The following is a 12,841-nucleotide window of genomic DNA, read 5'->3' on the forward strand; positions in this document are numbered from 1 at the left end:
CAACTTCCAAGAGAAGTGGTGCAGGCTCCTACCCTGGGGGTGTTTAAGAGGAGGTTAGATGAACATCTTGCTGGAGTCGTTTGACCCCTAGTACTCTTTCCTGCCATGGTAGGGGTTCGGACTAGATGATCTGCTCAGGTCCCTTCTGACCCTAGAAACTATGAAACTATGACTCAGTGCTGCAAAGAAAAGTGGGCCTGTGCAGGAAAGCTGCTTGCTGCTGAGAGCCCTGCGCTGTCCTGGCAACACATCTCCTGTGTGTGCAGCACCAACTGGGGACAGAACCCTGTGCCACCACCTCTGCTGCTGCTGCATGTGCAGGGGACATGTTGCTAGGGCAGAGCAGAGCTTGCAGCAGCAAGCAGGTTTCCTTCATGACCCTGCTGTGCTCTGCAGTGCTAGGTCACACCCACTAGACTGCAGAAGCCCAAGGGAGGGTAGCAGGGCAGGACCCTGAGCCCACATTGAGCAACCTACTCCTGCCCCACGCACAGATCTGGGAGGTATGGGTTCCCCCCCAGCCCCCTGGAGTGCACACAGAGGTGGGGAGTTGGCCCCTCTCCCCCGTTCTCTGGATGAGCTATCCGCAGCTCCCTCTCACTCCCTACCGGTGCCCTTCAGCCGCACATTGCAGCCCTGGGCTCCAAGCCCCACATACTGCCCAGCTAGGCAGCAGTCCCAGCCCTGCCCAACTCCCCCCTACCAAAAATTTACCTGCGGGAGCTGCTTTCCAGGCTGCATGGCAGCCATGTGCATGTACATGCACTTGGCACCCCCTGCCTGAGCACCCTCCTCCTGCTCTCTCCCAGCTCTTTGCAAGCTGGAATTCTGCCAGCCTGCAGACAGCTCTGCAAAACTGCAAAATCTGTGGTTTTCTCCATTTTTCTGTGGGAAACAGAGAACCTGGATCCCTGGTAATCAGTGTGGCAGTTACTTGAAGAACAATTCTTTTCCCCTTTGCACTTATTTTGCTTCCTCCTGTGATTCTGCCTCTAATGATACATTTTATTCCATAATTTGTATTGCTTTAACAGACTGACAGTATAAAAGAAATGTAGACAAGAAAGAACAAGACAAGAGTGGCAAAAATGTTTCTATTTACCGCTTGCAGGAAATTTTCCACAGTTTTGTGATTTATGGGGGAAAAATCTGTAGTATGTTTGAAGAAAGTTAATATGTGTATGAAAATACTAACAAGCTTTGTTCTTGTACTCTTTCATATTTGCTAGATGCAGGAGATACTTAAGCAAATATGTGAGTCCAAAAGAAAGGCAAATCTAAGGGTGGTAAGGATTTGAAAGCTATGGAGGGAGGGGATTCAGCCATTTTTTTTGTAAGCAGAGGGGAAGTGTAAGGGTAGATGAGAGTCAGAAAAGGAAGCTTCCATACGGCCTAAAGGGCACTGTTGTATGGCCCTGAGAGAATCTTAGAAGGAAAGGTTTTGAGTTGGGGCTCTGGCTGAGAAAGCCTTGGGGCTATAAGTAAGGAAACTGTTGCTGGGTGCTTGATTTCTCCTTTTATCCAGAAAATGGATTCTTGTAAATAAAAAGAATGAAAAATTACTCCACCATTAATTTCTCCTTCTAACTGAATTTTGGCTGGCTGGTTCTACAAACCCTGTATTTTGGCTACCTGGTCATGTCAAAGAGGGAAATGCTATCCTTACTGAGCAGTTTTAGAACAAATTTTGAAATATCCTACGAAGTTTTGTCTTTTTGAAATAAACAAACAAAAGCAGATGTGCTCCTGGTCAAGTGTCTACATGAGTGCTACTGTGCCATTACTAATTTAAAGTAAATTTGCTACTTGCATTTGCAGGTAGCAAATTTACTCATGATTAGCAAGGTTTAGTGAGTAGTAAGCATGTGCACATGTACACACATGCTTACTTCATAGTAAATTACGCTACTGCACTTTGTGTAGACACATCCGCTGCCAATCAAAACACTGCTGTCATCACTGAATGTCAAATCAAAATATATCCAAAGTTTAAGCACTCCTTGCTTTTTTTATTATTATGTTTTAAAGGTGACTACGAAGGACGAAAAGCTGATAAAAGAAAATGTGCCAGCTGTAAATTGTTCTTTACAACAAATTTAAACTATTCATATACATAAATAAATTTAAGTTTAAATTTTCTACGGTTATTTCCAAGAGATATATTGTTAAGCATTTCTTTATCCATAGGATTAAACAAATCTTTAAATTCTGCAGTCTACTCCGATCATGAGCTCTTGAATGACTCATTACTTTTATGTAACTTGCACAGATTTGTACACTGTTCTTGACAATGCCTCTGAGAAATTTCATAGGACAAATTATTCAGTAAAGTGAAATACTCCCAACAGGTTTTTTTAGCTATTAGGTTGACTACATAATATGTCCCAACTGCAGAGGCAGAAAAAAATTAATGACTGAGGAATTTCTTTGCTGATGGGATGAATATCTATTTCTCTGTTTTCCTCTCATGCTTTCTGAGCAGTGTACTGATTCCATCCATCCTGAACAGGGAGAAGACCCCCTAGTTCTTATGTGATGTCCCAAGGTCAGTTTAGGGTTTGACTATTTAAACTGGATACTTAATTGTTCCTCAGCTGGGTATCCAATTCCACTTCTGTAACTTTTCTAACTCTAGATACCCCAAAGACAAGAGCAATGTAAAAAGAAGGAAGAATTGAAGTTGTACTGTGGGGTTCAAGGGAGGTGAAAATTACAAGTAATGTATCTTTCACAATCCATTTCCCTCTAACATAAGATTTGTTTTCTTCTAATACTCTTAAAAAATGACTCTATTCTGAAAGTGCCTACACTGTTCTAGTGGCAAACATAGAAAACAGAAGTCTTTTAATTCATCTGAAGCGTCCAAGTAGAACTCTGGAGGTCTTTCACATCCATGTTTCATAAAAAGCTTGTTCAAAATTAAACAAAAATTATTCTCAAAGCCATCATAAAATTGAATGGGTATTGTTTTGCTCTAACTGTCTATAGAATCAATTGTTAATGGTAGCAACATTGCACATAATACAAGGACAGTCAAGTGAATGTGAGAGAAGACTCTTTAAAGGAAGCACATTAAGTTGCTGTAAATTTAAAAAAATATTCATGGAAACATTATATAATTCTATGAAGAAAAAGAAATGATTTAATTGAAAAAAAATACATTCAAGAAAGTGTAGCAGCATCAGCTTACCGGTAGTCTGTGTATTTTGAGATTTGAAGAGGCCAACCACTCCCTTTCCATAAAAGCCCCCAGCACGAAGGAGGAGACTACTGGTTTTTGAGCTTTTCCAACAGACAACTGGTAGGCGATTGTGACGATAACAACGAGCTACTCTCTGCAAGCTGCTGTCCTGCACAGACTGAGGTACTACCAGAAGCCCAGGATAGCTGTATGAATCATGGGGGAAAAAATTAAACAGAGAAACTTATTTACAAAGAAATCTTTCCTTCTAGTTCTATATTTCTGCAATTGTCTTGGTATCTGTACTTTCATTCAATGTCTCTTAAAAACCAATTTTTTTATTTCTAATATAAAACAGTCCTGGCTAATATTTTAATTAGCTGAAAACTGCTCAGGAATGTTTAAAAACCAACTATCTTTGGCAATAATTTCAAAGACCATTTCTTCCTTTTCTCTTTCCTTTATGGTCTTAATTTAATCGTTGACTCTTCTCCCTTCTAATTTTCTTTTAATATGTCATTTGAAAAGAGTCAGCTCTCTGAGAATGACCCAGAAAACAGAAGAGACCACTGGGACAATTAAAATAAAGCAGAACACAAATTATTTTCATATTTGACCACATTGATAGTATATAGACACTGCCATTTTAAAAGCAAGAATGTTCAGATTCTGTAAATTAAAACATCATAACCAAAAATCAACATTTTGGCACTGATGATAACTGATCCATGTCAATATGTTTTTAAATATTTTAGTAAGAAAGTTGTGGAATAGCTCATTACTGACTGCTAGTTATATAGTGTTTTAAACAATATAAAACAAAGACAGCTTTCATGCTATCACTGCTTGGAAAGGCAAAATCTGACAAAACCATTGTCTCTGGTTATATAAATGAATAAGGATTCAAGCAATATGATTTTTTTTTCATTTTTCCTAAAAAGAAAATGCAATTGAAGTATTAATTTTACGTTGACAGAAACTGAAAGTTAAGAATAGTACTTGGGAGATTTCAGGGGTTACTAAAGAATGCTTTTGCTTCTATAAAATACAATATTGGTTTTGCTTTGTAAGGAAGAGCAAAATCAGGATAAATGAAATCTTTTGACATTTAATAAATATACTGCCATGGAGTGGATGCAAAAGTGGTTATGGTCTTTTCTTAAAAAATTAAAACCGCATGATATTAAGTAACCAATCAGATCCTGCAATTTGTGAACAAAACAGACAATGATCACACTTCCAAAACTAGTGACAAAAATGTAAGATATGTTTTTAAGGCATAATTAAAGCAAAGCATAGATTTATTTGCCTCAATTTGCATCACATTCACTAGTGATTGAACAAAAATGCTGCTATTAGATTGTTACTTTGGACAAAAGCAAACAGATTGGATTTAATATTCTTTTGTGCCCTCCCCATGAAAATACTGGCAATTTCATTTTCTGTAATTAAAACAGCTGTTTGCTTGTGTTGGCTTTAGGAGATGCGAGTGCTCCTATAATGTTACTTCTGCACATCTGCTGCTGCGTTAAACAGCATTTTTGTGGAGAGTGGTAGTTAGGGTGACCATATATACTGGTTTAGCTGGGACAGTTCCGGATTTCAGAGGCAGGTCCTGGCCAGCTGTTGAGAATTATAATGGCGTCCTGGAAATGCAGGGGCACAGGGTACCATCTGGCAGGGAGCTGGAGAGACACTGCTGCCTGCCTGGAATGCAGCCCCACCTCCACTGACTTGGGAGACCACTGGGGGCGGGGGTGGAAGTGGTATCCCATTTCTATATGGCCAGCTTCATGATAGTAAATCTCAACAAACTTTCCCAATTAAAAAAGGCTTATGAATTCTCTTCTTAATAATATTAATTTGTTCACATGCCATATGTAGCTTTTAGCATTTGTGATGAACATTTTCTAAAAACTCTGACAACCGATTCATTTGCTTGCTTTTGGTTTGAACTAAATAATTAAATATACATGTTTCTAGTGCTTGCTCTCCAGCTCATGAATAGGAGTTTTATGTAAGCTCCAGTAATATTAAAGTGAACTGATTGTACATATCTACCATAACCTGATAGGAAAATAAGCCCTTAAAGTATATAAATTCAACTTTTTAATATAAAAAATGGAAATTATAGATCTATAAAACACATGTATTAGTAGCTCAATATGCAATGATGCAAGTAACTAAAGACAGACAATTGCTGCTATGATTATTTTAAGTTATCTATTACCAGTTTTTAGGTCACAAATTTGAAGAGAAGTACAATTTCCACAAAATAAACTCTCTGAATTGATGAATCATGTTATATGAACTGCAAGTGCTGTGTAATATAGCATGTGTTTTTGTAAATACAAAAGCAAATTGTTGAACTCACCTTCTGCAAAGCGAATACATCCTGTTCAATGCAGTTATTTTTAAATACTCTGTTTTTGAGCGAGAAGAACTACTACTGATGGTTCCAAGCCCCAAACGCTGGTAGTCTCTAAAACAGGCTCTTTCTACTAACTGCTCCATTGTTGATTTCTCTGAGGCTTTTAAAGTACCACTTGGGTGCAGTTCACTGTCATCTGAAACTTAAGAAGTTAAGATAGTATGGTAGCTTAGTATTAAGTCACTCAGTAGTAGTTACATAAAGACTTACTCGCTTCATTCTGAGTAAAATATGAACTTTATCCTATCAGCAATAGCCAATAGTGGGGGCAAATAAGGATAAACATCATATTATACAGGTCATAAACTATAGTAAAGTAACTTAAGCTAAAGGTTACCTATGCTAGAACTGGTGGAAGGAAGTATACATAAAGTAGAAGCACCTTGAAAAGGTTACGAGTGACTTTGCATTCAAATACTATCCAAGACTTAAGCAGTTCTACTTACCTCCAAGCAAAAGTGAGCCAGAATAATTTCAAGTAGGTAGTTCAACTTAATCTACAGCACTGGGAAAGTCAACATAGGATCTTTACTATTCACGTGCATCTAATCTCCCTTATGAAGGCAGGTAGAATGATGGCTATTCTAGAAGGAAAGGCATCTGTCTGTCTCCCAACCAAGAAAAGTAAGAATTTGCCATCACGGGTCAGACTTGAAGACCATCTGGTCCAGTCTCTGATCTAAAACTCTTCAGAGGAAAGCATGAGACTCCAGCCGTACACTGATGTATGTTGACTTGCTGTCCAACATTAGATTTAATCTCCATCAGTCACAGAGATTGAGTTAAACCCTGACGCACAAAATTTAATGTTCCTTCCACAAAGTCTGTCATTGCTATAACAACAACTGTAGATGTAACAGATAGTCGTATAAACATCCAATCCTTTAAAAAAAATTTTCAGGTTACTGACTTCAATAACTTCAGCAGCAAACTCCACAATGAGTTCTATGGTCCTCCTTCATATCCTTCCCCCTGCCCAACATTCTCACCTTCCTCCCTTTATCATCAGCCAAAATAATTAAACTCTGAACAGAATAACGTACCCTTTGCTGAATGGGACACATATCTAAAGGACGCACTTACTAGAAACATAAATTGAACCTAAATATATCCTGTGTTCGGTAGCAGAATTTGTGGCTTGAAGGCTGGCTGGGATGACTGACATTGTCTACAGAATTTTGGAATTTCCTTTGGATTCACCTGAGCTGAATCGATGAGTATATTTCTTCTAGCTGGGTATTTATTTATGAAAAAAATGATATATTCACAGTATAAAAGGGGTAGTGCATACAATGGGTGGACACACTATTGGTAATAAATGATATCTGTATAAATGCCTTAGCTAGAAAGAAATAGATTCCATGCTTTCTTTTTAACTATCTTAATAAGCTGTGTTCATGTGTCTAAGTATTAGCCCATGGAATTAATGCCTTTTATACTATGTTTTAACAACAGATAATCTTATTTATTTATTTTTAATGCTCGAGTATTAGGGTGCCTATACACAAGCAGGGACACTGCTCCGATGTGTTCAGAGCAGACTCAATTAATCTACAACACTCCATTAATCGAATATGCTGGAGCGTGGCAACTACTGCACTTCAGCAGCCTCCCGTGTCTTGTGTATCAGTGTCCCTGCACTTAAAAAATGGCAGCGGTGGTGCATTATCTAAAGCTCATTGAATAATCTTTAGATAAAATGCCCCCACCACCATTTTGAAGTGTGGGGATGCTGATACACGAGACATTGCAGGCACTTTAATTACAGCATCTCTCAGAGCCGCTCCAACCCCCCACTTCCAGAGCACGTGTATAACCGCCTTCAGTGTCAAACAACAGCCTTCTTCAGCACAGTATTTCTATCAACTGTACTTTCCAAACCTGGAAAAAAAATAGCCATGAAAGGTGAAAAGTCTATTACAAGCTTGAGTTGCAATGAAATTCAAGGCAGACACGCTCTTTATAAAAAATTTTGCCACCTGCCCATTATCGCTATTTTACTTAAGCCTTTCCAAAATATGTCTGTAGGCAGATTTATTATTCATTCTATTAGTTCCCTGCGCCTTTTTGATTTTATCTTTATAAAATGTGTGTGCATATAAGCAGAATTATTTCTATATGAATGCTGGAGCAAAGGTACTGGGGAAAAATGTATGTATTTCAAATTTTAAAAAGTTTAACAAATTAAAATGTTATACGGAGAAATAACTTCCATGATAGAAACGTGAATTCCTTTCATTCAGGCAGCTGTTCTAGTATATGGTGCTTAACAGACTGCTTTGTTGCTCCTAATACACTCCAAGCCAAAATAACCTACACCATATTTAATCTAAAACTCTAAACAGAGTTTTACATCAGATACCTCCCTTTTCTTTGTTATGTTTATATACTTGTCAAAGAAAGAAAAGTGACAAGTGTTTTCTAGTTAATAAAAGTATACTAAAAGCAAAAAGCTATATGGGTTTTAGAAATATTTTTTCACATCTTTAAGAACCAACTCAATATTTTACATTTCTGAATGGAAAGCAATAGTTACTTATCTACAGTAACGGTCTGCAGTAATTATTTTAGATGTGTTGACTAGAGGCATTCCAACTCTGGTGTCCATGCACCTTATGCTTTTGAGTTAGAGGGGACTAGTGGTGATGGTGCTCAGTCCCTGGGCTCTGGAGCGAACAAAAGCAGAATCGGAGCTGCTCTTTGCCCCTACAGTTGAACTGGCAGGAGAGTAGGGAGATGAGGGGAAGGACTAAGGGCAATAATGCGCACCATTGACAAGCTGGTAAGCTCAGAGCTCACAGCATACAGGGTGCTCCAGCAGGAGCTGGTCTGACATACCAGTGAGCTCAGAGAGCCTATGGGTATCCAGGATCATGGTGGGGTGGCACATGTGCAGTGAGCTCTCTGCCAAAGGGGGTGGGGTCAACTGCCCTTACAACAATCTTAGATCTTCCCATGTAGGACTGTATGCAACTTCTAACCTCTCCTGAAAGGTAATGACCATCTCAAGACAGCCTTGGAGACAAGTCTGTCCTTGTTTATAGGCAGCACCCCAACCTCAAATGACAGCTCTCCAGCAATAACCTACCCTAACTCCAATTCTCACTAAACCACTAGGCTTTGCTATAGACCTAGATGCCAGCAGTGCCCCTTCATCAACACAGACCACATCATACCTGCACCAAAGAACAAAGATTATAACATCTAGGTTCATGCACCTGCTCCTATACCAACGTCATACATGCAATCACCTGCTTACAGAGATCCTCTACTACCTATGTTGGATAGAAGGGTCAATCCCTACATAAAAGGTCAAACATAGAGTGATCTAACATCAATTCCAGAGATACAAAAACCTGTGACAGAAGACTTTAACCTACCTGGAAAGTCCACCACTATGTAGCTGTTCTTAAAAACAAAACTTTAAAAACCAAACTTGAATGCAAAATTGCAGAAGGAGAACTCACCCAGAGACTGGACTGTGAAAAGTATGCAAGTATTGACAGAGACTCTGAATTCTTATTCCATTGCCTGGACTAGCTTTTATAACCCTTGTGTCTGTCAGTGGGTTAACTGTTTTTGTTCTCTTCAACCCACCTTTGCCTCGCTCAGTACCCCCTCTCCCCATCCTCTTCTCCCCCTTTCCCTATTTTTTGTATTTAAATTACTTTATTTGTTTCTGAGAATGAATCCTTTGTATTTAAATTACTTTATTCATTCTGAAAATACAATATTCATTCATTTCCTGCTCTCTGCAGATCCATTCACAGCATCTGATTAAGTAGTTTGTTGCCTATGAATATTTTTGCCTCTATGAAAAAGTCAGTCTCTAAGGGCATATTCCCACATGCAGGGGCATGCGATTGCTGCAGCAAAAATAGCAGTGGCACAAATCTGTGCTGCTGCACATGCCCCTGTAGGTAAGGTTGGTGTGGGACAAATTGTTTGGGGTGGGGTAGGAGATGCTGGGGCCAGCAACCACGCTGGCCCCAGCAGCCTTACGTGTGGTTCTGGGGGCCTCCTGGGGCAGCAGTGATGGTGATCCAGCTGCTCAGAGCCTGGTTGACAGCCAGAGTGTGGCTCTGGCCAGCCAGGCTCTGGTTTTTGGCGGTACACTCTGCTGCTGCGTGTGCCACACTGCTTTTTCAGCGGTGGTGCTTTTTTTGACACCAGGATCTCCCAGTGTCAACCCCCACCCCTGCTGTGTTGCTAATTAGCACGGCAAATGCTTGCACGTGTCACATGCAGTTTGCAGTGCCTCACACTGCTTTGAGCTGCCGCAAACCACACATGCACACTCATGGGGGCACACCCTAAGATGCCACACTGCTCTACCGTTGGCTAGGGCCCTGAAACAGACAGGAGTTCAGATTAGGGACTATATGAGAGCACCACATCTTAAAGAAAGAAAGTTTACCTATCCTACCACAAGTGTAGTTTTCTGAGATATTATGATAAGTGTGCAAATACCCCTTCACGGGTCAAGCTCTGAATATCAATATGCATCTGTGCCAAGCATACACCCATTTTTCTTTGTGCTTCTGTATGACAACATAAAGGCTAGAATAGCTACAATCTTCTCTCAGAATTAAGAACTCATTGTAGCTCAGGACTCTAAAAGAGCAGATTAGTGGAAGGTCACACCTTCCACTTGAACTAAAGCATTTCAGAAAAAAACAATTACTACAGACAGAGAACTGATGGGTGGCAGTTTAGAGACTAACTGGGTCAGAGAGGCATACGTTTTTGTAGGCCACAGCATTTGATGAAGTAGGCTGTCACATATGAAAGCTTATGCTTCTCTGAACCAGTTAGTCTTTAAGCTGCCACCCTGCCCTGTCTTCTGCCTGACAACCTTTAATTTATGGAATGAGATATATTGGGCATTCTGCCATGAGAACCTGAAACTCACCCACTCTTCTGGCTGAAGTGGTAACTACCAGAAAGAGAGTTCTGAATAAGATGGAGCACTCATAATAGGATACTGAAGCCCCTGCTGGTTCTTTAACCAGAGGATAGAGCCTACATTAGTCCTGTAAGATATTTCAACACCCTTGAATGAGTGATTGTCTTTGTGGATGACATGAAAATATTACTGCCAGATGGACCTCGACTGAGCTAAATGAAAGTTTAAAATGTTTCAAATGCAGCCAATACTAAAGAAACTTTAGTACTACAGCACGAAACGTGTAGGATGTGTTGGACTGCTTGTATCAAGAATCTTTTCCATTTGGCAAACAATATCTTCCTGCTCTGAGCCAGGATTTCCTGAATGTGCGAGGAACAGTTGCTTTTCAATGGTGTTCATCTGGCCAACATCCACAGATGTCAGTTGCAGTGACTTCATGTTTAGATGGAATACCTGATCTTGCCACAGCAGGTCTGGGCAGCGTGGGAGCCTGATGGGTAGTTGTGTTACAAGCCTGCGAGCCAGAATTGCCTGGTTTTGTCTGACCTAGCAAACACCCTGGACATTAGTGGACTTGGCAGGAAGGTGCATAGGAGGCCTTGATTCTACTGTAGAAGGCAGGCATTCAGTAACAGTCCCATTTTGCACTGTCCTTGGGCTCAAACAAGTCTATCACACTTCTAACTCTTGGAATACTAATTTGGTGATGGATTTCAGTAGTAACCTGTTGTAGGTGGTGAGAGACTGCCTCCTTAGGTTGTCTGCCAAGTTGAGACCGACTCCTAGGAGGTACACAGCCTGGCAAATGATAGCAGTTCCAGTCTCATTACTTTTCTGCAGAGAGTGTAAGAATGAATGCTACTAGGCTTGCTTATGTAAGGCTCTTGTATTGTCTGTGGTTGGGTCTTGTAGGACAGGGAGGAGTGCTACAGGTACAGTTCTGATACCTGCGAGCTCCAAGACATTTATGTTACAGGGGTGTAGATTGTAGCCGTGCTGGTCTAAGGACACAGGCAGACAAGGTTCTTTGGGTGAACCTGATATTTTTTATCAGACCAACTTAAACAGTTGGACAACAATTATTAAGCAAGCTTTCAGGTTCAAAAACCCTTTGTCAGGATAAGCAAGTTTCAGCAGTTGGTGTGTGCTCTTCCTGGATGGAATGAAAAGCCAGAGGCTGGGCTGGTATGCATGCAAGACAGGCAGTCAGTGAAAATGTAGATTGAGGAGTCAAAGGGTGAGAGACAGGCTGGGGGAGGGGGGGCGAGAGAGAGAGAAGGGGGATGAATAGTGGAGAGATACCTAGGGACTCAGCTGTCAGGCAGGTTATAATGTGTCATAAATCCAATGTCTATATTTAGTCCATGATTTTTAGTATCCAGGAGGTTGATGAAGTGGAGTTCATAGGCTGGTCTCTGGGAAGTGTTTTGTAAGTTTCCTTTGAGGATCAGCCTTAGAGATTGGAGAGAGCGTGGTTTTCTTGTGAGAAATGTGCCCATACCAGTAACTGGGTATTCCTGTCTTTGATAGATTTCCAGTGTGCATTCATTCTGGTGTGCAGTTGTTGTTTGGTCTCCTCTACGTATTTTCTATCAGGGCATTTGGTGCATTGGATGAGATATATTACATTTCTGGAGGTGCAGCTGTAAGATGCAGGGATGCTGATGGCTCTGTTGTGGGGTGTAGAAATTGCGGGGGTGGTGGAGATGTGTTGGCAGGTTTTGCATTTCTTGTCATGGCATGGTCTGTATCCTTTTGGTGTGTTCTTGGCTTGAGGAAGTTTGCTTTTGGTGATGAGGTTAGCAAGGTTTGGTGCTTGTTTAAAGGCTAGGATGGGTGGCTCTGGGAAGATCTTTTTAAGAGTAGGGTCTCTTTCTAGTATGGGTTGCAATTGTTTGAGAATTTTCTGCATAGGTTCAAGGGAGGGGTGATATGTCATAACCAGCGGTGTATGATTTGTGGGGGGTTTTCTTCTGTACTGCAGCAGTTCTTCACATGGTATCCAGGTGCCTCTTTCAAACATGCGATCTATCTCTCTGGAGGAGGGTCCTTGTTGGGTGAAAGACTTTTTAAGATTGGTGAAGTGGCAATCTCGGGTGTTCTCTTCAGTGCAAATTTGGTGGTATCTGATATTTGCACTGAAGAGAACACCCGAGATTGCTACCTCACCATTCTTAAAAAGGCTTTCACCCAACAAGGACACTTCAGACAAGCACCAAACCTCGCTCACGTCATCACCAGAAGCAAACTTCCTCAAGCCAGAACACACCAAAAGGATACAGACCATGCCATGACAAGAAATGCAAAACCTGCCAACACA

The 12,841-nt window shown here is 40.7% G+C and overlaps 1 protein-coding gene across 4 annotated transcripts in view; it reads right to left on the bottom strand.

The window, feature by feature from the left end:
- The window catches only part of SBF2 (SET binding factor 2), a 489,875-nt gene that overhangs the window by 61,750 nt on the left and 415,284 nt on the right, over window positions 1-12,841 (bottom strand). For all 4 annotated transcript variants that reach the window (XM_019551418.1, XM_019551417.1, XM_019551415.1 and 1 more), the window contains 2 exons: window positions 5,556-5,754; window positions 3,191-3,387 (listed from right to left, as the gene is read on the bottom strand). In XM_019551418.1, the coding sequence (XP_019406963.1) occupies window positions 3,191-3,387; window positions 5,556-5,754 (396 nt within the window). The remainder of the gene's footprint in view (window positions 1-3,190; window positions 3,388-5,555; window positions 5,755-12,841) is intronic.

This window comes from Crocodylus porosus, unplaced genomic scaffold, assembly GCF_001723895.1.
Source record: "Crocodylus porosus isolate Cpor-Errol unplaced genomic scaffold, CroPor_comp1, whole genome shotgun sequence".
NCBI classification, from domain to species: Eukaryota; Metazoa; Chordata; order Crocodylia; family Crocodylidae; genus Crocodylus; species Crocodylus porosus.